At 38.0% G+C, this 26,617-nt stretch overlaps 1 protein-coding gene across 4 annotated transcripts in view; it reads right to left on the reverse strand.

The window, feature by feature from the left end:
• The window catches only part of LOC129428223 (A-type voltage-gated potassium channel KCND3), a 263,984-nt gene that overhangs the window by 24,211 nt on the left and 213,156 nt on the right, over positions 1-26,617 (reverse strand). For 2 of the 4 annotated variants that reach the window (XM_055185194.2, XM_055185196.2), the window contains exon 3: positions 7,394-7,556. In XM_055185194.2, the coding sequence (XP_055041169.1) occupies positions 7,394-7,556 (163 nt within the window). Of the gene's footprint in view, positions 1-7,387; positions 7,557-26,617 lie in introns of all 4 variants that reach the window. The other 2 variants (XM_055185193.2, XM_055185195.2) reach the window with 1 other exon arrangement.

Here is a 26,617-nt window from a genome sequence, read left to right on the forward strand (position 1 = left end):
AAGAGCAAAAAACAAAAATTAACATCGGTAACTTTACTGCTTTACCACGAGATGAAACAGCTGCAGGAGGCAAAGGGTCTGAAAGAGTCGTTCCACTGTTTATTTTGGTAAGGTAGGTACGCGATATGTTTGTATTGAGATGGATTCAGATATTCTACTTTGATGAAACATTGTGTTGCTTATGAAATTTGTGTTAGTTTACGGATTAGCGTAACGATATAGTTACTATGTCTACACAACCGAACGTGTGCTTAAACTAATTCTGATGTAAACCGGTTGTTTGGTTATTTTGGAAGTGTTATTCGACTTTGTACTGCAAAGTTTTCTCACTGCTGAATGAGACATGAAATGTGACCGTCTGATCTGTGCGTGTTCATGTGTTTTGAAAGAGGCGTGACTTTGAATGGCGATTTGACTTGAGGGTGGGATCGGGATTTCATTGCTAGGCGGCTACCGTTAGCATTTTTCAAAATGTGTTACCCTACCTTTAATAGAGAGTGCAAACGTGATTTTTATTTTTAACATTGTTTTAATAGTTGCTTGCTATCTGGGATTCTGAGTCATGTTGTACTTTACATCCTTACATACAAGTACCAGAGTATCTAAGTGACAGAACTAATATATTCTAAGTGAGCAGGTTTTGTTTAAAGAGTCACAAACCTTTAACTTGCCTTTAAAAAAGGATAAAGCAATAATTTCAAAACACAAAAAAATTAAACATCCATGATATCTGATTTACATTACAACAAACTAACTTCTATACATTAGTATCTCAGAGATTTTTCATATGTGCATTTAGTTCACGTGTGAATCATCATTATAGTTCTTTTGATTTTAGTATTATCTTGTTACTGCAGTATCAACACTTTTAACATCACTAGTCGTGACGGTTATTAAAAGTAAAGTGCACCTCTCATGCATGGACTTGTTGAAGGTCTCTGTTGGCGGAGTCTCTTACAGCTTTTTAAATCTACCACTCTGAAAAAAATATCTCCCTCTTTCAGTGTGTCCACAAGTTTCACTTTAATGTGCATATCCATGAGCTAACTGTAGTAGCCAGTTGCTGCTTCAAAATCATTATTTGCACAATCCAGGCACTATTTGAATAAAATGAGGATAACAGGTAGTGAAATTATAAATATGCAGAAGTTTACATAGACTGGATCAGCATCAAACAAAACAAAATCCCCCCCCAAAAAATTGAATTTGGTTTAACCAGATATATGTAATTTATTAGTGTGTGTCACTGATTTTTATTTTCTATTGGAGCAGACAGTGAACAAGTGAACAAGAAGCTAATATGTTTTGATTGAGTGTTTAACATTAGCCTGGTGCAACCAGATTCTCGTACATTAATTTCATTTGTACAGAGAGTCTGGTCATTGCAAAGCGTTACTTCCGTTAAGGAGGGTCCTCTGTTAAAGTTTAAAACTATTGGATCTGCCCAGAGCAGAGGTGAAAAAGTACTAAAATATTGTACTCAAGTAAAAGTAAAGTTACTTTAATAATATTTGACTTAAGTAAAAGTAAAGTTACTGGTCTAAAAATCTACTCAAGTAAAAGTAAAAACTAAATCATTGAGTAAAGTTAAAGAGTAAAAGTTACTTTTTTTACAGCGAGGAGAGGTGGAGGATTTTAGTATAGTTAAAAAACGACAAGGGAATATAAATCTCAAACTAGTTATTTTTAATTGTAGGAACATCTTTACAATTAAAGTGCAATAACAAAAAGTTAATAAAATAAAAAGCTTTTTTAAACTAAGAAACATTTATGGAATTATTTAATGATTTTACATGTGAGTTATGTTAGGGATTTACAAGAGGAACCCAAGTGCAGACGGTGGTGGAGATGCACACAAACTCTTTATTCAAACAAACAGAAAATAAAGCCCACGAGGGGGCAAAATAACAAACAAGATACTAGACAGAGGGAGATAAACCTAAACAAGACTAGACCTAAAACACACTTAACTAGTGATGGGACATCTGAAGCGAGGCTCCGGAGCTTGTGTCGAGCAAAAAGGGGCGTTCCAGATGAAGCCCCGATTCGAGGCTTGTATCGTTTCTGTGAAAATCACGTGACGATGACAAACGAGGCCTCGTTTTCTGTTGAATACGTCATTGCTTCATTCTGAGTTCCGCTTACGGTTCGAAGCTCGCGCCTCTTGTGGGTTTTGCAGTACGTTTGCATTGATGTTAAAGTGTTGGTTGTAGCGAGTAGTGGCGAGGTTGTAGTGAGTTTCTAGTATAGTTATCGTTATATATCATAGCCTGTATTATATATTATATTACACTTAGTTTAGTAGATTATTAGAGTAAATTATACATAGCCTAGTTCAGTAGATCATTAGAGTAAATTAGCATATGTCTAGTTCTAATACCTATAATACGTAATTATATTATATAGCCTATATTAGTAGTAGTGTTATTATTATATATATTATTGCTGCTGTTATTATTAGGTAACACTTTATTTTACGACCCGCAAAGTACCGCGTAATTAAACCGAATTTACAGCGTACCTATTTGTAACAACAGAGTACCTCTACAGTACGTACTTGTAGGTATAAGGGAATAATATTTTAAGTTTGGGGTAATAAGGGGGTAAGAATATATGGAAAATTATTCTCTTAAGTATTTCATACCTACAGGGCACCCACCGCGACACTACGTGGTATGTATGACCTATGTCTATGGGTAATATGATCTATGTGTAATATTTTTTTTTTTTTCATATTTGCTACTTACCTGATGAAGTGTTTTGTATACCCTACAGTTGATGTCTACAAGCCACGTCGGCAAACAAAATATAACACACAATAAAAATAATAGCAACTTGTACCTCTTTGATCTGTATATGTATACAGGAGTTACTAGGTAACTATATATTTGCGGGCTGTAAATTAAAGTGGGGTTTATTCCCCGCTTGTACTGTGTATGTACCGGGTAACTCTCATATTTGCGGGCTGTAAACTAAAGTGGTGCTTTGTTCACCTCTTGTTATAAATGTTATAGGGTAAATACCATAAACATACAGAATATTGTTATTTTTATTTTAAAACTTATTTCAAAACAGCTTTAAAACACTATAATTAAGTCAACACTTAATGTTTATTATCACATAACTTTTATTTCAAATAAAGTCATGACAATTTTTCGTTGTTTTTGCGGCTGGCTTCCTCTGTTGGTCTTTCTTGTCCACTCGGATGATGAGTTGATTTCGTCTCACAAATGCTGCCTGCATTACATATAAAAAACATAAATGAAAGCCTTAAGTAAACATTTCTTCACTGTGCCTTGACAGAAACAGAGTTTTTTGAGCCAGTTAATAACTTTAGGCTAACGTATGTGCTAGCTAATCTGCTACAGTTAGCTGGCAACTTTCTTGAAAAAACATTGTTTGAAATGCTTTAGTCATGTATTAACAAAACCAGTCACCTTATCCAGCATGCGGATCCTGCTGACATCACTTGCAGCCGTACTCCACAGTGTAGAAAGTTTTTAAAACCTCTTAAAGAAATTTCACCTCAGGATCGCGTTCCAGCAAACCTCCTGCAGACGGCCGCACGCTCTACACCTGCGCAGTAGCCTACGCCTGTAGTCGTCTTTTGCTTTAGCAGGAGCTGATATCTGCTGTTGTTTCATTCTGGTTTGCCATTGCATAAATTATATTTGGCTAAAATACTTGTGTTTGCACATGTTGCAAATTTTATTTTACCAATGATAACACCTATTAAAAATAAACAAATAGCGTGCTGCTTTGTGGTCATTATTGTGTCATTTGAAATAAAAGTAAATAAATTGCAAAGCACCACTTCAAATATGTCCGCAAATGTGAGAGTTTCCTGGTAAAAAGGGAATAAGTTGCTATTTTTATTGTACTTACCTTAAAAAAAAAGATAACCACAAAATCAGCTGGACTTTTGTTATTAAAAGCAAGTAATATAGGCTACTAAAATAAAAGTGATGTGCTGTTATATTTATTTGCCGACGTGGCTCGTAGGCATCGACTGTATACAACATTCAGTAGTCAATATGAAAATTCACAATAAAATAAAATAAAAAAATAAAACATAATTTCCTCATAGACTTGACTAAGTCATACATACCCAGTAACATTACAATAGGTACCCTGTAGTTATAAAATACTTAGAGTATAAATAATTTATAATTCTTCATATTCTTACCCCCTTATTACCCCAAACTTAAAATATTATTCCCTTATACCTACAAGTTCGTACTGTAGAGGTACTCTGTTGTTACAAATAGGTACGCTGTAAATTCGGGTTAATTACGCGGTACTTTGCGGGTCGTAAAATAAAGTGTTACCATTATTATTATAAGACTAGACTGTATTAGGGATAAAGGACTGAGGATCCATTGGGATATTGGAACAAACAGAAGGTCCAATATCCCAATTTATATAAGCTGGCACTGATCTTCTTATGTTGTCCAGCATCATCAGTGCCCTGTGATAGGGTGTTTTCTAAAAACAGAAACCGCCTCAATCCAAATACTGTTAAAAAACTTTTGTTTCTAAATAAAAACCAGTAAACCATTTTCCGTGTTGCAGTTTGCTGTTCCACACTTCCAGTCCCATAAGCATTGCACTATTGCAGCCCCAGTTCAATAAGCACTGCTCACGATAATTTGAAGAGTTTCCTTGCAAAACGAGATAACCACCGTTTTTTAATTGTTCAGAAATCTTGTTTTTTGGTTGTGCATTCCAATTAATTTCAATGCAACTGCAGTTGGTTTGTTTTGATTTAAACCTTCATAACTTACAGAAAAATACAGCTAAGTAGCACCATAAAACAAAATAATAACATGATAACGAAATAATAAACATGTTTTGACAAAAATGTTAAAAAAATGGATTTATCTCGTTTTGCAACGAAACTCTTAATTTCTTTATTTTGTGCATTCACTGTTATAACTCAAGAACTACTGTATAGTTGAACACAAAGTTGTGTATGTGTGAGTTGTGTACATAGGTTAACACAAGCAGAGTAAAATACTTTCTTTAATATACTTTATTCAAAAGCCCACACCATGACAATTTGGTTGCTCAAAATGAATAGATTTGTGTGCGTGTGCGATGCATTGCTTTGCACAGCAGGTGTCACTGGAGAGCACAGTGTTTCATGAGGCTTCGGGTAAATGAACCTTTTGGCGAACCAATGGGCTGGAAAGCCTCATTGGTTCAGGAAGCCTCGTTTGGCCATCACTACACTTAACACTAAGCAGGGAGACACTAAACAGTGAACTAGACTAATACAATAAACACCACTTGACTAGATTACAAAGACAGCGTACTCACAAGTATTCTGAACAAAGCACAAGCACAGGCCAATGAATACAAGAGGATTAAATAGGGGAGCAAATCAAGAGGGGAACAGGTGACATGAATCAAACAATAATGGGATGATTAACGGGGAAACAAGGGGGCGGGGTCAGGAGACGAGACAGAAAGCACATGGCAATGAAAAAACAAAGCCAGTGCTCTCACACAAAACATTGGGCTGCCATGATCCTGTCACTATAACTTAAAAACTGTGACCTGAAGACAGGACCATGACAGGACCCTCCCCTTAAGGGACGCCACCTGGCGTCCCCCAAGGGAACACACTAGACATGAGACAAGACATACTGAGAAACAGAGGTCCCTCGCTGTTCGCTGATTGGACCTGCAGATTTTTGCCGGAGAAAACGAAACTCTACAGAGCAGTCATAGACGTTCTTCTGAAGCGAAATTAAAATTAAGTGGAAGAACGTAGGAGGGCAGAGCAAGGCTAGGTTAACATTGCACTGGCCATTGAATACTCACTGATATGTCAATTTATATGTTATTTCATAGTTTGAAATGTTTTAATACCGTTTCAATATGAGAACAATATGTAAAATAAAGAAAGAACTGTGGTGTAGTAGTACCGGTGGGCCGGTAGTGTTTTAAGGCTGCGAGGGCTGGTCTGATAATAGCCGTGCTTTCAGTCTTAAGTCATGCACTCCGGCCACACTAAAACCTATTTATCATATATTTAATATGCTTCAGCGCTCAAAATATATCTGACCGCACCGCTGTCTCTATCAAGCCCGTCTCCCCTGGAGTTCTATCAGCCAATCAAAAAATAAAGAAAGAGGCTTCACAATAGCCAATCAGAAAATAGGACTGTTGTATCTGGGTAAGATTTAACGCAACAACCAATTAAAAAGCATAGCCTCGCACACCCGCAGAGGAATGGAGCTCCGAGCATAATTTTGAGCAGCATAGAGTAAGTCTGATCCCCTGTTTTAATTTTACAACAAATGCACAACTTTGACACAAACAATGACAACTTGACTGCTGTTAGAGAATGTTTCCCAGATAATCAGCATCAGTTTTTCACGAGTGTCTGTAACTTAACCAACAGTTTACAGCCTCTGACAACACCTGCTCAGAACACGCAAGTTCGTTTAAGCCTTGTTATATTTTCGTTATCACACGATGACTGACATTTTGTCACATAAAATATCTCTCTCCAAACAGGCTTAATAATTTTATAAGCAACTGCTTTGCAACCAAAGTAAGCTTTAGCTTACCTAAAACTAGGGAACTGTTGACGTTAAGATCTTTTAAATAATAATTATTACACTTGGTATTTCATGTTGTTTTGCAGTCATTTTCTTGTAATTTTAGATTTCAGCATTTGCTTATTTACAGCGAACCATTTTCTTTTTTCTTTTTCTTTTTCTTTTTTGACCACAGAGGGCTGGTGGTCTATGAAATTTCCCGGTAGATTTTTGGGTCCCACCCCGCTCCTGCAAATGGGAATATGTAAGGTGGGGAGATGGACTGGAATAAGAGTTTCTGAAAAATATAAAGAATCAATATGCTACAGTTGGAGCAGAGGTATAGTTCTTAACATCTATAATCATTCCAGTTAAGCACATGTCTGATAATCTCTGGATGATAATATCTCACCTGTTGTCCATCCGATCAGCTTTCAATTATCAAGTTTTTTCAACCATCAATAAACAAATGATTTTTGCATGAATAGTAATGTGTTAGGGCAGGATCCTGTAGTTTAGCTCTTCTTCTGGATAGCCATTGCATCCTGGAGTGTTTAGTTTCAACCCTGTTCCAGACCTTTATCAGCTGTTTCATTTGGGTTGGAATTAAACCCTGCAGAATTGTGTTAGGATGTGTGGCAGGCCGGTCTGAGATCACATACCCAGCTGGGGTCCACGAGGCCATTCAGTACATGCTGACAGGTGTTAGTAGGGAATCTGCGATGGGGAGGCGGGGCACAGGTACGTTCACAAACTCACACTTGCACGCACAAGCAAACTGCTCACCCTTTACCCTGCGTCAGTGTAGCAAAGCTCAGCGACTAGTTAAAGGTGTTCACCTGTACCTTCTGAGCACGACGCTTATCTGCCCTCTGGTTCTGATGGTAGATTCGGCTAAAGTTGGACACGATGACGGGCACAGGCAGGGCTATTACCAGCACCCCGCTCAGCGAGCAGATGGAACCGAAAATCTTCCCCGCAATCGTCTTGGGCACCATGTCTCCGTAACTGGAAGAAAGAGTGAATCAGAAATGTAGAATGTACAACAAAATCATACTGAGAGTGACGGACACATGGGAAATGGGAAGAATGGACAAAAAAGCACATGTTAGCTGCAATTAAGAAATTCAAACATTCAAACACATTGCTGAGGCAAATGTTCTTTTTAGTGCTGTTGTGTTGTTCCTCCAGATATACATTGCTGTTATTGTTGCATTAACAACAGCAAACTTCCCTCAGTGCTTTATACGGAGGTCACTCTGGCCTCGCTAGATTGTTGTAATTCAGTTTCACAGAAACCAAAAGCCCTGTCACACATGGAGGCGAAGAACAGCTATCTGCAAAACCAGTTCAGCTTAAATGAAACCTGCCAGCCCACTCCTACGCCAACCTCCGTCTAGGGACAACAGTAAAGGTACGTAACAGGCTAGCAGGAGCCTCAGCTTTATCTTACTCACAGGTACAAGCTGGCATGGATGGGTGCCAATACGCCAACTCCAGAAGTATCTAAAGTCATTAACTACTGTAGATGAACATTACATAATGTCGTACAGTTTCAAAAAAATTTCTGGAGTCCAAGACTAAAGAACAATAAAGGCCAATTTTACTCAACCTGTTTCATTCACACAATCCAAAAGTTCCCCCATTGACCCAAATAGACTTCAAAAGGAAGGACAGATCTATGAACCAGACAAAATGAACACATTTTAGCGGTTTAAAGATTTTACTTAAGAATTTAAATGATCAACACACTTAAACTGTCATCTGATACCTCCAAACTTTCTTCAAGCCCACCGCACAAAAGTAATGGTCTTCCATTACTCCATGTTCTCAATTATTTGCAAGAGAGGACATAGAGATGTGACAGGTCTGTTGCTCATTCTTCAAAGATTTGCTTCAAAACTCATACTTTTAACAAAGAAACACTCTTTAATGACATCAGTGCACGAGAGGCCACACTTGTCAATGCTATATAGAACTACACAGAGCTTTATTAAAATAGTTTCAACATCGGAGTTAAAAACATTTCCTTTAGGAAACTTTCCAGCCCAACTTTGACCTATAAATCCATATGTAAAATGTGTGACAGAAATTTAAAACAACATCAAGGTATACTTTAATATATATTATGTCTACTAGCTATATTTTGTTAATCATGTCTCTGCACAGTATCTCTCATGTAGCTCGGGCAGTGCGTTAGTATTGCAATGGTCATTGGCTTGATTACCAGGGAACGCATAAACCAAATGAATAGCTTGAATGTAAATAAATAAAAGCATCATTAATGAATTCATAAGCTCTCATGAGAAATTATAGTGATTGTCCTTTCCTGAAGAAATGGTCTAATCAAATCACCCTTCAAAAGGTCAATCTTTCTCCATTTATACAATCTGCACTGTGATTGGCTGAATTAGTTCCACGTTGTCCTTGTATTGCTCACATAACGAGATCACATGGCGATATTATCAAATAGGTTTTACTGTAAAACATGAAATCCTCATTTAGTTATCTACAGAATTTCTATTTAATTCAAATAATCATGACAAGCTTTAGATATTAAAGGGAAACCAGGCAAGTCTGCGTAATATTTCTCTACGAGCTCCCCCTAGTGTCTGAAAGTAAATGCTTTCAAACACACTGTCGTAAAAACAAACTGTTGTCTATCCCCCCTCAGAACCCTTGCAACAATCCCTAGCCGTGTTTAGCTCGCCTGCCTCTGTGTCGTTTGCCGTAAAGTGATCCTGCTTCTCGCGATATCTGAGACTTTGCGAGACTGAAGGACACCCGGTCGGATACAGCGAACTTGCAAGTGGGGTATTCTTCCTACAGACGGTAGGGGCGGGCGAGAGAGTCTTCATTCGTCCGGTAATGAGTCATTTAACCATATACTGACTTACGAAGATGATTTCTTAACATAAAAATGCTGCCTTGTGTCCCTTTAAACACATTTTTGTAAGTTTCCAAAAAATTACATGTAGTATGAGTTGAAACAAAGCATATCTTCAAGTTTATTTAACTCTCATTTTTAAGGCAGCATGTGAATTTGAAATTTCGTAGCATCTGTAGCTGAAGCAAATTTGTCTGTGATCGCAAAATCCAGCCAAAAGTCTTGTGGTGTGAGCTTACTATAAGCAGGTATGAGTGACTTGTTCACTGAAATGTTCAATGGAAGTTTCAATGGATTACATTTTTCGACATCCAATTTACATTGTAAATAAATTTTTAATAAATGGGACCTACATACTATTTACATACTGTCCTTCACTTTTTTATTATGACAGAGATGTATACAATATCTCATTATAGGTTTGTAATCCATGGAATGTGTATTTTGTAGATATTTTGGCTAAATTTGAGTCTCTTTTGACCTGACCTGAAATGATTGATTTGGAAGATGAACTTTGATAATGATGATTAAATCAAGACGAATATATCGAGAATCTTTAATTTTCTAGATTATAATCTATATCTTGAATATGCTATTAAATCTTTAATCATTTGGTGATTTGAGAGTAAAACACATGATTTTCGAGAGCCACATGATTTTCTGGTAAAACACTTTACAATAAGGTTGTATTTGTTAGAACTAGTAAATGCATTAGTTTACATGAACAACAAGCAATATAGTTTTCAGCATGTATTCATCTTTGTTAATGCTAGTTAATGTCAATACTGTCTGTCTCCCTGCCTGTTTTCCCTGTTCATCCCCATCTGGCCTACACTTAACATCTCCACGCTCCCTCACCTGTTAAATATCTACATAATCATTCTCACCTACCTGCCAACTTCCTATTTAAGGTCACATTTGCTGAATCCCAATTCGCCTACTTATACTACAAACCAAAAGTCTGTACTATTTTTGTGAGGAAACATACATACTTTTGAGTGTGTAGCAAAAGAGTATGCACGTTCTGGGACATACTTCGATGACGTCATGCAACGTGAACGAAAACGTGGTTGCCTAGTTACGCACACCACGACTGTTAACAATATTTCATTCATTCTTATAACATGTCCAATATAATTTTATTTACTATTCCCATCTTTTTTCCTCATCGTTTTTTCACAATACATTTTACAATTTGTTCTACGAAGTTGAGGAATGAAGCAGAGCGTCATTAGAACCAAACGCAGGTCGTTTGTGAGGCGGCTGGTTCTGACGTTCATGTGATGTGTGTAACGAAAGCTACTTATTTTAAAGGAACAGTATGTAAGGAATGTATATCAATTAATCATAAAATGGCCCTGATATGTCACTAGACATTAAGAAATCATTTTCATTTCAAATACTTATATAACTCACAACAGTGGTCTGGCCAGGATATTGTCATTTAAAAAGTGAAGTTGCAGCCCTCAACTGATGTTTATGTTGTCATTTTGTGTATTAGCCACCAGTTGTGTTATTGCAGTACCAGTTTTAGCCACAAGTTTTGTGATTGCAATACCAGTTTTGGCCACAATCCTACATACTGTTTCTTTAAAGTCAAAATATTTAAAGTTTATAGTATAACTATTGTTTAACGTATTTTATACTTATTTTTATACTTATGTATAATACTCAAAAATACCCAGATGAAAATAAACCATGCTTTTACTATAGTTAAAGTGTAGTAACAATGTTTCTTTTGTTGGACTAATAAAGTTAACATTTGTACAGCCACAGTATTACTACAAATACACAAGGGTCAGTGTGGTTAAGCTCCTCCCTCCCGCATGCAATGGGTTGTGGGCAATATTAGCCCTTAGAGTGTGCATTGATCTGCACTTCGAATTCTAACCGGAAATAGTAGACCATTTGGGTATCTTTGGGATACTCATTTCAACAAACTACGATTTGGGACAAACTAATTCTAGTTTTGAATACTATTTAGAACAGATAGTATGCGAATTGGGACTCAGCAATAATTTTCCCCATAGTTGTTCAGTTTTAGATTAGTGTGTAACATGCCTGTCCTTGAAATTTATTGTTAGTTTACATGTATGTGTTCCTCCACCACACGTATTGTGACAAATACAATTATTCATGTTGGTTTATTGTCTGTTAACTAATTTACAGTTACAACTTTTTTATACAACAGGCCTGTTGAATGCTTTATTCTGATTGGTTGAGAAATGTTTCATGGATATGCATTATTTTTCCAGAAACACACAAATGATCTGTCTAATGTCTTTAAATAACCACCAGAGCAATGTTTGTCCACTGTAAAAAAAAATCTTTGTTGCTTTAATTTTTTGTTGTTGAATCAACTCATATTTACAAGTCATTTCAACTTACTATAATTTATCATGATAGGCGATGAATTGCTACAACTTATTAAAAAAATGGACATATTTCAACTATAAACATTTAAGGCAGCAAAGATTTTTTTACAGTGTGGTATCAGTAGTATAATTGACTCAAGTCTTTTGAATTATTTAAAAATAATGCACACCGAAGGTAGAAATGCAAAACAACATGAAGTGGAGTAATTCAGGCCTGTCATTAATTATTCCATACGTACTGTTGAAGTATTGGTCATTGTAAGTTCATGTTAGCTAATGCATTAACTAGTGTTAGCAAATATAACCTTATTGTAATACAAGGCATAGGCGTAATACTAAAATACTAGGCATCATTGATATAAACTTATGATAGCAAATTTCCCCCTGTGAAAAACTGCGGTTAAAGATAAAGTCCTGATATATGTTCTTCCTTATAAATGATTGAAGTCCCTCTTACATCAGCAAGAAACAATAATTATTTTCACAGTGATTTATAAAAACAGTTTTATAACATGATAATGTCTCAGATTTTTATAAACAATACGATTTTTATTTTACTTGCATTCTGTTTTGGCAGATATATATTTAACTTGTAACAATCTTTGTTTGCACTAGTTTAAATTTGTTTAAACCCATAAAAGGCAAACAAGTTTTCAGTGAGGAGAAAGACTCTTAAATAATGTTTTCTTAGAAGTGACAGAATGAGCTGTGTGCCACATTTGGGTGCAATTAAAAGTAATACTGTACCAGTATGCTTGACTTAAACTTCAGCTGATGTGTTTGGACTGTTTCACACTGGAAGATTCTGGTATTTACAGACCTGGCTTTCTAGTTTAACATCCAGACCTCCTCAGGTACATTCATATTTTACATTGATGAATGCCACATAAGATGGTGGCAGGTTGACCATATGCCGCCAATGGTCTCAGAGCCCAAGGGAGAGATCTGGGCTGCTCCACCATCCTCATGGCAACCGTTTCAGACAATTTCTTTAAAAAAATCCCCTGGTGTAGCCTACTGCCAAAATAAAGTCTGTCTTATATATTGGCCAAAGGATATCTGACAGGCAGAATAAAATGTCTCAAATTGTTCTAAACACTTTGTTAAATGAACACCTCCCAGCAGCCAAATCTAGCTTAATTTCTCATTTTGGCCCTAGAACTCATTTTACAGAGTCTAAGTCGTATACAAATTAGTACTTTGTATGTATATGCAACAGTATGCCCAAAACTTAAAAATAAAAACATGAAAATAACAATAATTTGAAAACAATCTGATTCTTTTAAACACACACATAAAGCACAACCCCCTGAAACATGGACTGAAAAATAAACAGGACATGTGGAGTGTATAGGAAATACAGAAACTTTACGGCAAGTTGATTTATCTTTCAATTCTAAAGGGAGACCAAAGCAGTTTCTATTATCCAAAAAGAGATTACATTTAAAGAAAGGGCTGCCATTGACAGGAGGGTAACATGGGAAATAAAGCAATTTGGTGTTCTATTGGAGATACATTTAAACACAGGGTACAGCTTTAAAGCCCCTTTCAAAGAAATACAGCATTCATTTCCTTCTCATTTAAATAATAAATGCCAATGTTTTGATACAGTTTGTCATGATAACTTAACCCAAGAACATTTACTGTAAGAATAACACTTCAGCGACTGCATTACTGTCCAATTACTTTGAAGTCTTGGTTTTCATTAACATGCACGTGGGTTGTTCATCATTTACACTACATAAATCACACATTAATCGCACTGAAACCTGTTTCACTACTAAAAGCATCATAATTCAGAAAAGTATGAAAGAACAAGTCTCACCCAAATGCAACATCAAATGAATAACAAGTCCATAGGGCGTTCAGTATAAGAGATGGAATATACAGTGGCTCACAACAACTTTGAGACATGAAAACTATAGAAGCTTTTATTGGACGCGTTCCTGAGCCGGTGTGAGCTTACGGTCTGTATTTATTCATCAGTCTGGCTAGTGGCTAAAGTGATCTCTGAAACAAATACCTTGTCGAAAATAAAATGTTTTGGTTTGCTGAAGCCAAATGGATTACAAGCATGGATGTGCGGAGAGTTTTGGCAGCCAGGCAAGAATTAAAAGACCTGTAGCTTATATTGTATAACAGGCACGGAGCGAGGGGGTGGCTTCTGGGGCTCAAGCCCCGGATGTTTAGTCAAAAGCCCCGAATCGTTTCAGATCTGTAAAATGAATTCATCCAGAACGCTAGGTGGCGGCATTCAGCTTTAACTCTCCGGTCCCCCACTCCAGTGAAAATGAATGAGAGATGCGAGTTGAAGGCAAATAAATATGCTGCATCTCCCCACAGTAAACACATTTTCAAAGTGTCTTTGTTATTACAGTGCCTCCTTTATTACTATAAGTGTGTATTTCATCATAAAATCATTCAACATACCAGCACAAAAAACAGCCCAACATAACAACATTGGTTTGAGTTCTGAGCAGGACTGTCTTCTCATCCGAAGACACAGAGAAGGTTTGGCAAGCTTACATTTTTACAGTTTATATAACTGGGTGGCCACAACCTTTGACTAGCACAAGACCAATCCGACAGCTTTACAGTGGTCATCTGGATGTTATATCTAAACAATTTCTGATCTACGGGTGCCTGTCATAATGTTAATTATGTCATCCCTCCAGCCACTGCACCTCTGACATATGGACCTGTGTGAAAGAGGGACGGTTATTTGAAAAATATCACTCTGTGTATTGAGCGTTAACTGCCTAGGGTTTTCAATAACTATACTTTCAGAAGTTTGCATCAGTTATAGATCTTTGGTAGCATTCAGAGATTGGGAGGTGTGTTAGAGGTGGAGAAAGAACAAAGCTATCTTTCAGTGTGAGGTTGCAAAATGATCATCTGTGCTTTAAACCCAACAAACATTCTTAGATTGTGCTGAGATAACATAAACCATCAGAGCTCCTCCATTTCATGATGTCATTAAAGAAAAGGGAACATTCTCAATTTTACAATATACTTCTATACAAGTATTTTTCAAAGTGAGCTCTTTTCTCAGTGTGTAAGTGGTTTATTCTCTGACTTTAGCTAGCTTTTTGCATGCAAGTTAGTACTAGTGTTGTTTTTTGGCAGCCTGTTTTAATTTTAAAACTTATCCATGACTATTTTTGTCTAGTTTTAGTAAACGCTAGACAAAAACGTTTACTAAAACTAGACAAAAATAGTCATGGTTTGTACTTTGTTCTTTCTCCAGCTTAAACTAGACAAAAATAGTAATGGAGGCTGCCAAAAAACAACATTGGTACTAACTTGCATGCAAAAAGCTAGCTAAAGTCAGAGAATAAAACACTGACACACTGAGAAAAGAGCTCACCTTTTAGTCTAGTCTTAGTCAGTAAAATTGTATTTTAGTCTCTTTTTAGTAATGCAATTCTATTTAACCCATATAGTATTATTGGTGGAGGATCGCGGAGCCGGCGTCTACTCTCTCAGTGAGCAAGACATTCAAGTCACTGTTGGTACGGCAGGTAACTCATCGATAAATGGGTACAAAACAGCGTTTCCACATGAGGCCCAGAGCAATAAATCAGTTCACAATGCTTTTCAGCAATAATAGTTCACACAGTTAAATGGCGAGCAAAAAATAAAAAAATAAATGCTCTCTGCAACAGGATTAATGTACTCAAGACTCGTTTTCTCAAGTCCACGCCATCTTTTGTATGGATTCGGGTACGTTAGCACTCAGCTGTAGACTTCCGCTCCGTTAGTCCACCTCGGGTTTTGGAACTACTCACTCTGACTCGTAGTGTTGGGTTTCTCTCCCCGCAGCGTCTCAACGACAATCCGCTAGACACACAATGACGGTGATAATATAATTCCTTTCCGTGTTCCAGACGAACGGTGACATTGAATCCATTTGGATAAACTAATAAGACACTGATAAACAACAAATCGCTGCGGGAGTCTTAGGAGCTCCGCGAGGTACTCAACAGCAACACAACCGCTGCGGCCATCTTGCCTCGTCATCAATATATAGGTAAAAAACTGGACCTAACCCGTTGCCATCTTGATCCGTATCCATAGCATATTGACATAGGTTTTAGTACAAAGAATGAGCACAAATACATTTTCACAGATGCATAATGACAGATGAATGCAAGTCAAATTAGTAATATATTTATTTATTTTCTGATGACATCGTCACACTCCCCCCTCCTTATGAAAAGCCGGCCCTTAAGGTAAGGCGTTAATTGATTCCTCTTCAAAGTCTTTCTCAGTGAATCCAAGAAACTCTTCCTCATCGCTGTCTTCCTTAAAGATTTCGACTAATTGTCGTTGTTCCAGTTCCTTTGCAGTGGGAAAGCATGGTTTGGGCCTGGCAACGTTTGGGCCTGGACTCAAGTCCTCTCCAGTGTCCTCCAGGACAATTTCATAGTTCAGAGGACCTAACTTTTGAATTATCCTGTAGGGTCCTTGCCATTTTGGAGCAATTTTTGCTGAAAAAACTTCTCTGCCTTGGAATAAGGGTGAGTGCGCATCCAGACTCTGTCTTTCTCCTCAAACACAAGTTCTCTACGTTTTTGTCATAATTGTGTTTTTGTCGTCTACGAGCTGTATGTAGTCTCTTTTCAACATACTCCTTCATTTGATTTAGTTTTGTCAATTTGTCATAGCAGGAGTCATCAGGAGAAACATCTCGTGGTAGCAAAAGCACATCCATGGGCCCTCGGAGTGAGCGATGAAGGTTTAACTCCGCTGGTGTTACTCCTGTGGACTCATGTACGGCAGAATTAAGGGCAAACCTGAACTAGGGTAACAGCTTATCCCAATGTTTATGGTTATCATTGACATACGAGGCCACCATGGTTTTGAGGGTACGATTCATCCTTTCTGTGAGGTTGGTCTGTGGATGGTATGCAGTTGTCATTTTGTGTCCGATGTTCCAATTTTTGCAGAGTTCCTGGAACAAGAAAGAGACAAAACTGTGATCCTCGATCAGACAAGATGTAATCTGGAACTCCCCATCTCGTAAGAATTTCTTTGATGAGCACTTGTGAGCCAGTCTCAGTGGTAGCTTTGCATAAACTGAAAAGCTCCACCCAGCGAGAATAGTAGTCCACAAAAACTAGCATAAAAACATTCCCAGATGAGCTCCTGGGGAATGGACCCTTCAAATCCACTCCCAGCATTTCCCATGGCCGTTGTATGATAGTTTGTTGCAGGGGTCCCGGAAGTCGACGACATTCAGGTTTGTAACGTTGACAAATATGACAATTTTTGACAAACTCCTTAACATCTTGGTTCAATTTAGGCCAGTACACCAAAGCTTGAAGTCTCTTGAAAGTTTTGAACCTGCCAAGATGTCCAGCAAGAGGGTTTTCATGAAGAGACTGGAGTAGTTGAATTCGAAGAGCTTCTGGTACATATACTTGATACACAATTTTGTGAGGAAACTGGACAACCCTGTAGACTTTGTCTTCCAAGATAGAAAATTTTGTAGAAGAGTTTACAGTAATTTCACTTGATTTGACGATTTGTTCGTACAGATGCTGAATGTCCTGATCTGTTTGTTGTGCTTTCCAGATGTCATAATCAGTGATAGGCAGATCTTCCATTTTCTCAGACTTCACTTTGGACTTCAGAGACAGCGCGGTGGAACATGTCAGAAGGCTTGGTTCATTAATGTCCACAGGAGCTCTAGATAAAGCATCAGGTACTGTGTTATATTTCCCCTTCCTGTACTCAACTGTGAAGTTAAATTCCTGGAGTCGAAGTGCCCATCGAATTAAACGAGTATTTGGTTTCTGTGTTTTGAAGACCCACATTAAGGAAGAGTGATCCGTGACAACAGTAAAGTTTTTCCTTCAAAGTAGTACCTCCATTTCTCGAGGGACCACATGACTGCCAAACATTCTTGCTCCGTGGTGGAGTAATTTCTTTCTGCCGGATTCAAGGTCTGACTTGCAAAGGCCAAAACTTCCTCAGTGCCCAGTCCGGTTTGCTGTACCAAGACAGCTCCTAAGCCGACCTCACTTGCATCAGTATAAATGACAAAGGGCAGATTCAGATTAGGGTCAACACAGGTGGGGACACAAGGAGCTGTTTGAGATCTTGGAAGGAAGTTTGACATTGAGAAGTCCAAATAAATTTAGCATCTTTCCTTTTTAAGGCATTCAGGGGTTCAGCCAACTGAGAAAAGTGTTCGACAAACCTATGATACCAACCAGCCATGCCTAAAAATCGTTGGACTTCCTTGATGTTCTTTGGCACAGGAAATTCTTGAACTGCTCTGGTTTTCTCTGGATCCGCCTTGATGCCTGTAGCAGTCACAATATGTCCAAGGAACTTCAATGAAGTACGGAAGAAATGTGTTTTCTTTATATTAACAGTCAGGTGGGTGGCTTTCAATTTATCCAAGACAGCCTGGATGTCCATAAAGTGCTGTTCCATTGATTCAATTTTATTTATATAGCGCTTTTCACAATGGTTATTTGTTTCAAAGCAGCTTTACAATAATAAAAGCAGTAAAAGCACAGAAAACGACAGATATACACGATAGCATAAGCAGTCAAATTTGCTGCAGCTATGACTCAACATTATAAGCGAGCGTATTACTAATGTAACGTCTAGAAGAGGAAGCTAAGTTAAGCCCAAGAAGGCTGCCTCCCCGGGGTAAAAAAAACCCTAGGAGAAAAAAAACCCGGGCTGTTTAGCCGAGGAAATAAAAAAAAGTCCTAGGAGGGAAAAACCCTTGGGAGATATATATGTATATACACACATATAAACGGATAAGGAGATTAATCGGAGATTAAGCGGGTTCTGCCGGTGATCGTTGGTCAGGCAACAGCTGGGTATCACGTTGAATGACGACCAGTAGATCAGAGGTGTGCCGACTTTCACATCTACCGGAACTGGGTCTGTTTGTCTCATTGTCCTCGGGGTCGAGGACGAGACAGGAAGAGAAAAACAAAATCATATTAGCGTAGGGGCCGTTCACATGTAATGCAAGTGTCACATAGTGATGTGGTTTAATCAGCTTAGTTTCAGACAGACTAACTATTGCGGCAAAATTATATTATCCACAGTTGAGGATTTTGCAAATTGGGGGCCCACTGCCACGGTATATATGGTAACTAAGGGTCACCTTAATGCAGGTTCAGTGGCAAACAGGTCTATATTGCATACTATTTACAAGACCACGAGAAAACGGCAACATCGCAACCTGACCATATGTGTCAACCCGTTTGACTAAGGCTGGAGGCCCCGCTGTCGTCGTTAATGCAGGTTCAGTGGCAAACGGGTCTGTATGGCATACTATTCACAAGACACATAAAAGCGCCAAAATCGCAACCTGACCATACGTGCCAACCCATTTGACTAAGGCTGGAGGCCCCACTGTCGTCGTTGATGCAGGTTCAGTGGCAAACGGGTCTGTATGGCATACTATTCACAAGACACACGAAAGCACCAAAATCGCAACCCGACCATACGTGCCAACCCGTTTGACTAAGGCCGGAAGCCCCACTGTTGTCGTTAATGCAGGTTCAGTGGCAAACAGGTCTGTATGGCATACTATTCGCAAGACAAAGAAAGCGCCAAAATCACAACCCAACAATACGTGCCGGAAGCCCCACTGTCGTCGTTAATGCAGGTTAAGTGGCAAACGGGTCTGTATGGCATCCTATTCCCACATTGATGGAGAATAGATTATTATGTTGTCCAAATAGACAAAACAGATCTTTCTCTGTAGTTCTCCTAAGACTCTCTCCATCAACTGCTGGAAGGTCGCTGGTGTGTTTTTTAGGCCAAAAGCCATGGCTTTAAAATGGAAAGTTTTTAAATCCGAAGCGTGCAGTCTGCTGAGGTTGCTTATGTAGGCTGAACTGCACAAGCCATAACATATTACATGATAGCAAATATAAATAAAGACAAATGACTTACAGTTTCTTCAGGAATATATCCTTCTTCCATTGTTCTTCTTCTTAGGTAACGTTAAAGATAAACGCTTCTCTTCCTCAATGTCCAGACATAAATGAAGATATTCCTCACGTGTGTGTGTATAAAGTTTATAATCCAAACATGTGGTAAAGTCTTTAAATCTGATAAAACTTTACGCTTTGTTTATTATTGTTGGAACTGCTCGTCTCTTCATTACCATATCAACAGCCTGAGGGCGTGACCGCATTAGAGATAATGAGCTCAGCCAGGAAAAACGGTACTCTCTTTACTTCAATGCAGATTATGTAAACAGGAAATATTTGTTTTTGATTTTAATTAGCTTGTTTAAAGGAAGACATTTCAGGCTTTCTTTGGATATGTGTATCATGCTTGTGTGATTAGTATTCGCGGAGTTTCAACTGATTTTTGTAACATGATTTGAGAGACAGCTGGCGGAGACAGAAATGTCTGAATGCGCACCCTGTTTATTTTCTTTATTTGACAAACACACAAAGATCTCTTGTTATTGTGAATGTACACTAATTAAAGAGGACCCTTCAGAGTTTCAAATGATGTCAAACACATAAGTGTTTGATTATTAATGATGTAGTATTTAAAGTTGATTCTGCTATGATAAGGAGAAAACACGTCAAAACGCGTCCCCGCGTTTTTGGACCCCTGGGGGTTAATGACTTCATCCTCTGCAATTTGTGGCTTCCAGCATTTGCATAGAGCTTGATACATGTAAGAAAAATCTCTTATGCTCTCACCTTCCTGATGTACACGTGTTCTCACTCTCTCGGCTAATTCATCATCATAATCTTCTGATAAAAATGCAGCCAGAAACTTGGACTCAAACTCCTGCCAAGTGGTAGTCTCAAGTCGAGCAACATCCCACCAGTCTCTAGCTGTTCCATGGAGGACATTCCTAAGGGTAGCTATCAATTCTTCATCTGAAAGGGGATGGAGAGCCAGGAAATCATAACATTTCTCGAGGAAGATCAAAGGATCATCACAGTCTTCTAATCGACCAAAGCAGGGAAACTGGATTTTAATGGGCTGTTTACCCAAAAAACCTTTACCTTCAGCGATGGTAATCGATTCAGTTGTGGGATTAAGCTCAGAATCACACAGTCCATATTGAAGTGTTGAATGAAGTTGCTGTAATCTGGTGTTCACTACTGGATTGTCCACCACAGTAGAGGGGGATGGTGATGTAATTGTTTGCACCGAAGCATTTGCCTTCACTGAACTCTGTTGTGATGACTGGAGAGCTTCAATGTTCGAAGCTAATTGATGAAATTGGCGTGTGCACTGGTGAATTTCATCTTGTAAATCACTGTTGGAGTTTATCTGAGTCATAAAGGTGTTCATTTGTTGAGTACATTGGTCTGTAGCCTTTTGTATGAGCCCCAGAGTATTAGCCATTGGTTCCATAACAGCATTGAAATCCTTCAATACTTCTACATGATGATTCTTTAATCGCCAATGCAGCATGTTATTAAACTCCTTCCTGAAATACTCAAACTGATCACTCATAAGTTGTTTCATTTCTGTGGTTTGTTTCGCAGATGCAGTATCTACATTCAAAGTACAAGTATCAACAGCATGTTTCAGTTCTCCAATTTCAGTGAACAACGTGTCTTTTAAATTCTGATATTGTGCTCTGGTCATTGCAATAAATTGTTGACATGTCAGAGTCATAACTTTCTGTTAAATCCATATCCAGCAGAGTATATTGAGATGAAAGAGCCTGAAATCCTTCCAATGTACTAGTAAGAGTTGAAGTTCCATCCTCCTTTGAGGAAATCACGTCAATAAGATCCTCTGTAAATGACTGAGTAAGCGTTTGGTTTTGAACTCCCTTCATTTCAGGGCAAGACTTGCTTGAAGACGCAGCCATTTTGTTTGTTGGAGGTATTGTTGGATTTTAGTAGTGTTGAATGAGGAAGTGTTGCTTTGAGTGCATATCCTACTCACAAGTTAGTTTTTGTGAGTCCCATCTGGGGTGCCATGTCTCACAAGTGCTTATCAAAAAAATTCTTACGAGATGGGGATTTGCAGATTACATCTTGTCTGATCGAGGATCGCAGTTTGTCTCTTCCTTGTTCCAGGAACTCTGCAAAAATTGGAACATCGGACACAAAATGACAACTGCATATCATCCACAGACCAACCTCACAGAAAGGATGAATCGTACCCTCAAAACCATGGTGGCCTGGTATGTCAATGATAACCATAAACATTGGGATAAGCTGTTTCCCGAGTTCAGGTTTGCCCTTAATTCTGCCGTACATGAGTCCACAGGAGTAACACCAGCGGAGTTAAACCTTCATCACTCACTCCGAGGGCTACCACGAGATGTTTCTCCTGATGACTCCTGCTATGACAAATTGACAGAACTAAATCAAATGAAGGAATATGTTGAAAAGAGACTACATACAGTTCGTAGACGACAAAAACGCAATTATGACAAAAAACGTAGAGAACTTGTGTTTGAGGAGGAAGTCTGGATGCGCACTCACCCTTATTTCAAGGCAGAGAAGTTTTTTCAGCAAAAATTGCTCCAAAATGGCAAGGACCCTGCAGGATAATTCAAAAGTTAGGTCCTTTGAACTATGAAATTGTCCTGGAGGACACTGGAGAGGACTTAAGAGTGGTAAACGTTGCCAGGCTCAAACCATGCTTTCCCACTGCACAGGAACTGCAACAACGACAATTAGTCGAAATCTTTAAGGAAGACAGCGATGAGGAAGAGTTTCTTGGATTCACTGAGAAAGACTTTAAAGAGGAATCAATTAACGCCTTACCTTAAGGGCCGGCTTTTCATAAGGAGGGGGGAGTGTGACGATGTCATCAGAAAATAAATAAATATATTACTAATTTGACTTGCATTCATCTGTCATTATGCATCTGTGAAAATGTATTTGTGCTCATTCTTTGTACTAAAACCTATGTCAATATGCTATCGATATTGATCAAGATGGCAACGGGTTAAGTCCAGTTTTTTTACCTATTTATTGATGACGAGTCAAGATTTCCGCAGCGGTTGTGTTGCTGTTGAGTACCTCGCGGAGCTCCTAAGACTCCCTCTGTGATTTGTTGTTTATCCGCGGTCAGAGTCTTAGTAGTTTATCCAAATGGATACAATGTCACCGTTCGTCTGGAACACGGAAAGGAATTATATTATCACCGTCGTTGTGTGTCTAGCGGATTGTCGTTGAGACGCTGCGGGGAGAGAAACCCAACACTAGTCAGAGTGAGTAGTTCCAAAACCCGAGGTGGACTAACGGAGCGGAAGTCTACAGCTGACTGCTAAAGTACTCGAATCCATACAAAAGGTGGCGTGGACTTGAGAAAACGAGTCGTGAGTACATTAATCCTGTTGCAGAGAGCATTTTTTTTTTGCTCACCATTTGACTGTGCAAACTATTATTGCTGAAAAGCATTGTGAACTGATTTATTGCTCTGGGCCTCATGTGGTACATTGTGGTCTTCACTTATGAACTCTTATTTTTTTGTGTGTTTGTTGTTGTTGATCTGTTTTTTTTTTCTTCTTCTAACTTCTAATGGAAAATCTATGTTGAAACCTTTTTGAAAATATATTGAGTTTAAAGGTTTACGTGTCTTGGATTGAATGGTTGTGTTCTATTTTGGAGGGATTAATGCTGGTGATATTGCATAAGTACAATCCTTTCTCATAAAGTTAGAGGGTTTTGTGTACGACTACACAGACACAAAATACACAAGATCCTTGTACGCTTTCTCGAACTAAAATTTAATTTATGAAAGTAAATCTGTCTGGCACCCCAGCAAAGAACCTAACAAAAAGCGTGGGAAAACGTTACACTGTAACCTACTGTACTTACATAGCACTATATTGTGCACATATGTAGCAATGTCAATCTAACTGTAGTTCTGTGTATGTGTCATTTATTGGGATGCAGTTCCATATTGCCAACATATTATCATGCACTTACTTACAAGCCTTGTTTTATTTCTTTGTCCTCTTTAGAGACTTCTTCAGGAGATGACCCAGGTTTTATTCCTGGGCTAGGATTTTCCCTCTGGCATAATCATACAATACCACAAAAGTCCTCACAAACCTATATTTGCATTGTCGAGGCATCAAACAAATGTACACCATTTACATTGAATTTATTTCTATTATATTTTTGTTTCTTTAATTCTAAGAATTTTTTTGTTAATTATAATTGTTATACAACTGCAGTTCCAATGTATTGATGGTCAAAAATAAAGGGTGAACCAGAGATGCATGTGATGTATTTATTTTCATATACATTATTTATACATGTATAACAAATTTTTAACTTTCCATAACTATTCTATCACCACTTATGGTTGTGGTTATTAATATTTACATAACAGGGACAGCTGTACAATGTAAAAACAGAAAAATGTATGACAGTAATGCTGCCTGGAGAAGCCAGCAAAGGTGGTATTGCCCCGATGGATGGTTGCCTACACAGTCAGAAGCACCAGGGGCCTCATTTATAAAGCGTGCGTACGCCACTTCCCACGCAAATGTTGTGATCTATAAAGAAAAACATGACGGCAGAATGTGCGCACCTGTAAGCCAACTCAGACCTATGCGTACGCACATTCTGAAGACAATTAATGGGAATTGGCGACACAGATGACGAGAAAGTGAACTGAAATCAGATTAAAGAAAGTAAATATGACAATTATAACAACGATTACAAGTATTGATAACACACACCTTTAATTTCACTATCATACCTTAGATCCACGTTATCATGATTATGAAATCCAGCAGTGTAATTTGCGCTTGTGCTGAGTGATAATTGTTTCATATACATCTTGTAAAATCCAATATTAATTCAAAATTAATTTTAAATATTTAATCAGCGCTGTCTCAAGGTCACATTGTCCACTACGGGAGCGCGATATGGACCGACAGATTAGCCTATAGCATCAAATATCCATTAGTTAACTGCAGAACACAGTGTAAATAACCAAAAATTATCCTTAATTAATGTGCCTTTTTATCATCAAGTGTCAAAGTATGGAATATAATATAATATAATAGTCCTAAATATGATGTGAAAAGCTGCATGAAGAAACATGCGTTCGCCTATTACATTAAAATACATATTTACTCTCACATGTACACGATAATGCAAGTTTGTTAGGTAAAACGAAATTACTATTTATGTTTTTTAAATTTAAATGATTCATTTTTATATGTCTGCTTTTTGTATAGCAGATGAGAGCATGTTTGTTGGTGCCAGACAGGCCGGTTAGTTACTGCTCAGTTACTGAGATTTTCAAAAAAGGGAAAAACATCCAGTATGCAGCAGTCATGTGGGCGAAAAATACCTTGTTGATGCTAGAGGTCAGAGGAGAATGGGCCGACTGATTCAAGCTGATAGAAGAGCAACTTTAACTGAAATAACCACTTGTTACAACCGAGGTATGCAGCAAAGCATTTTTGAAGCCACAACACGCACAACCTTGAGGCGGATGGGCTACAACAGCAGAAGACCCCACCGGGTACCACTTATCTTCACTACAAATAGGAAAAAGGGGCTACAATTTGCACAAGCTCACCAAAATTGTACAGTTAAAGACTGGAAAAATGTTGCCTGATCTGATGAGTCTCGATTTCTGTTGAGACATTCAAATGGTAGAGTCAGAATTTGGTGTAAACAGAATGAGAACATGGATCCATCATGCCTTGTTACCACTGTGCAGGCTGGTGGTGGTGGTGTAATGGCGTGGGGGATGTTTTCTTGGCAGACTTTAGGCCCCTTAGTGTCAATTGGGCATCGTTTAAATGCCACGGCCTACCTGAACATTTTCTGATGGTTTCTGACCGTGTTCATCCCTTATGACCACCATGTTCCCATCCTCTGATGGCTACTTCCAGCAGGATAATGCACCATGTCACAAAGCTCAAATTATTTCAAATTGGTTTCTTGAACATGACAATGAGTTCACTGTACTAAAATGGCCCCCACAATCACCAGGGGCCTCATGTATCAATTTTTGCGTAGATTTCATCCTTAAAGTGTGCGTACGCACATAAGGCAGAATTTGCCTACGCACAAAAGTTTTCAGATTTATAAAACCATGCGTACTCCGGAAACTGCGCAAAATTCCATTCATAAATCCCAGTGAGCGGAAGATTGTGCGTACGTGCGTCACGCCCCCATCTCCTCCCCGAAACAACCATATATGGAGCGTACAACCCTTAGTTTTACTGCGCATAATGTGGTCTGCATATCATTTTAATATGGATCGACGTTACAAAACGCAAGGAAAATACCGTAAAAATATATTTTTAAATTCAAAATAATAAAAAAAATACCAAAATATATATTTGCTTAAATATATTTTGAAATATGTTTACAAAAATTTACTTTTCACAAGTAAATACATTTTAAAACATTAAAACATATATTTAGCCCTTCATATATTTTAATTTAAGGAAATATATTCACGTCGCATTGGAAGAAAAACTTTATGTTACAAACCTGTAAACAAAACAGTTTTAAAAAGGTTAAAATTAGTTTACATTTAAAAAATATACTTTATAAAATATAACTTATTTAAAATATACTTTTGGCCAAAGAAATAATGTTTTTTGCCTTATGGGTTTTTATGAAATTATAAAAACAAACACTGGCATTGTCAAAGTTGATACTGGTTTCACATATGGCCAGACAGGTGTCATTATATTCATAACATTTTTAATGGAAAACAAACTCAGAGGGAGATGAATTGTTTTTGACCAGCGGATGGTGGAGATCGTTTCGGGTCATGTTCGTCTTTATCTGAGGCGGCAAGTGCATCAATTATACCATTGAACGCGACTTAATTCATTAAGACTG

The sequence above is a fragment of the Misgurnus anguillicaudatus genome, chromosome 14 (genome assembly GCF_027580225.2).
Source record: "Misgurnus anguillicaudatus chromosome 14, ASM2758022v2, whole genome shotgun sequence".
Taxonomy (NCBI): Eukaryota; Metazoa; Chordata; class Actinopteri; order Cypriniformes; family Cobitidae; genus Misgurnus; species Misgurnus anguillicaudatus.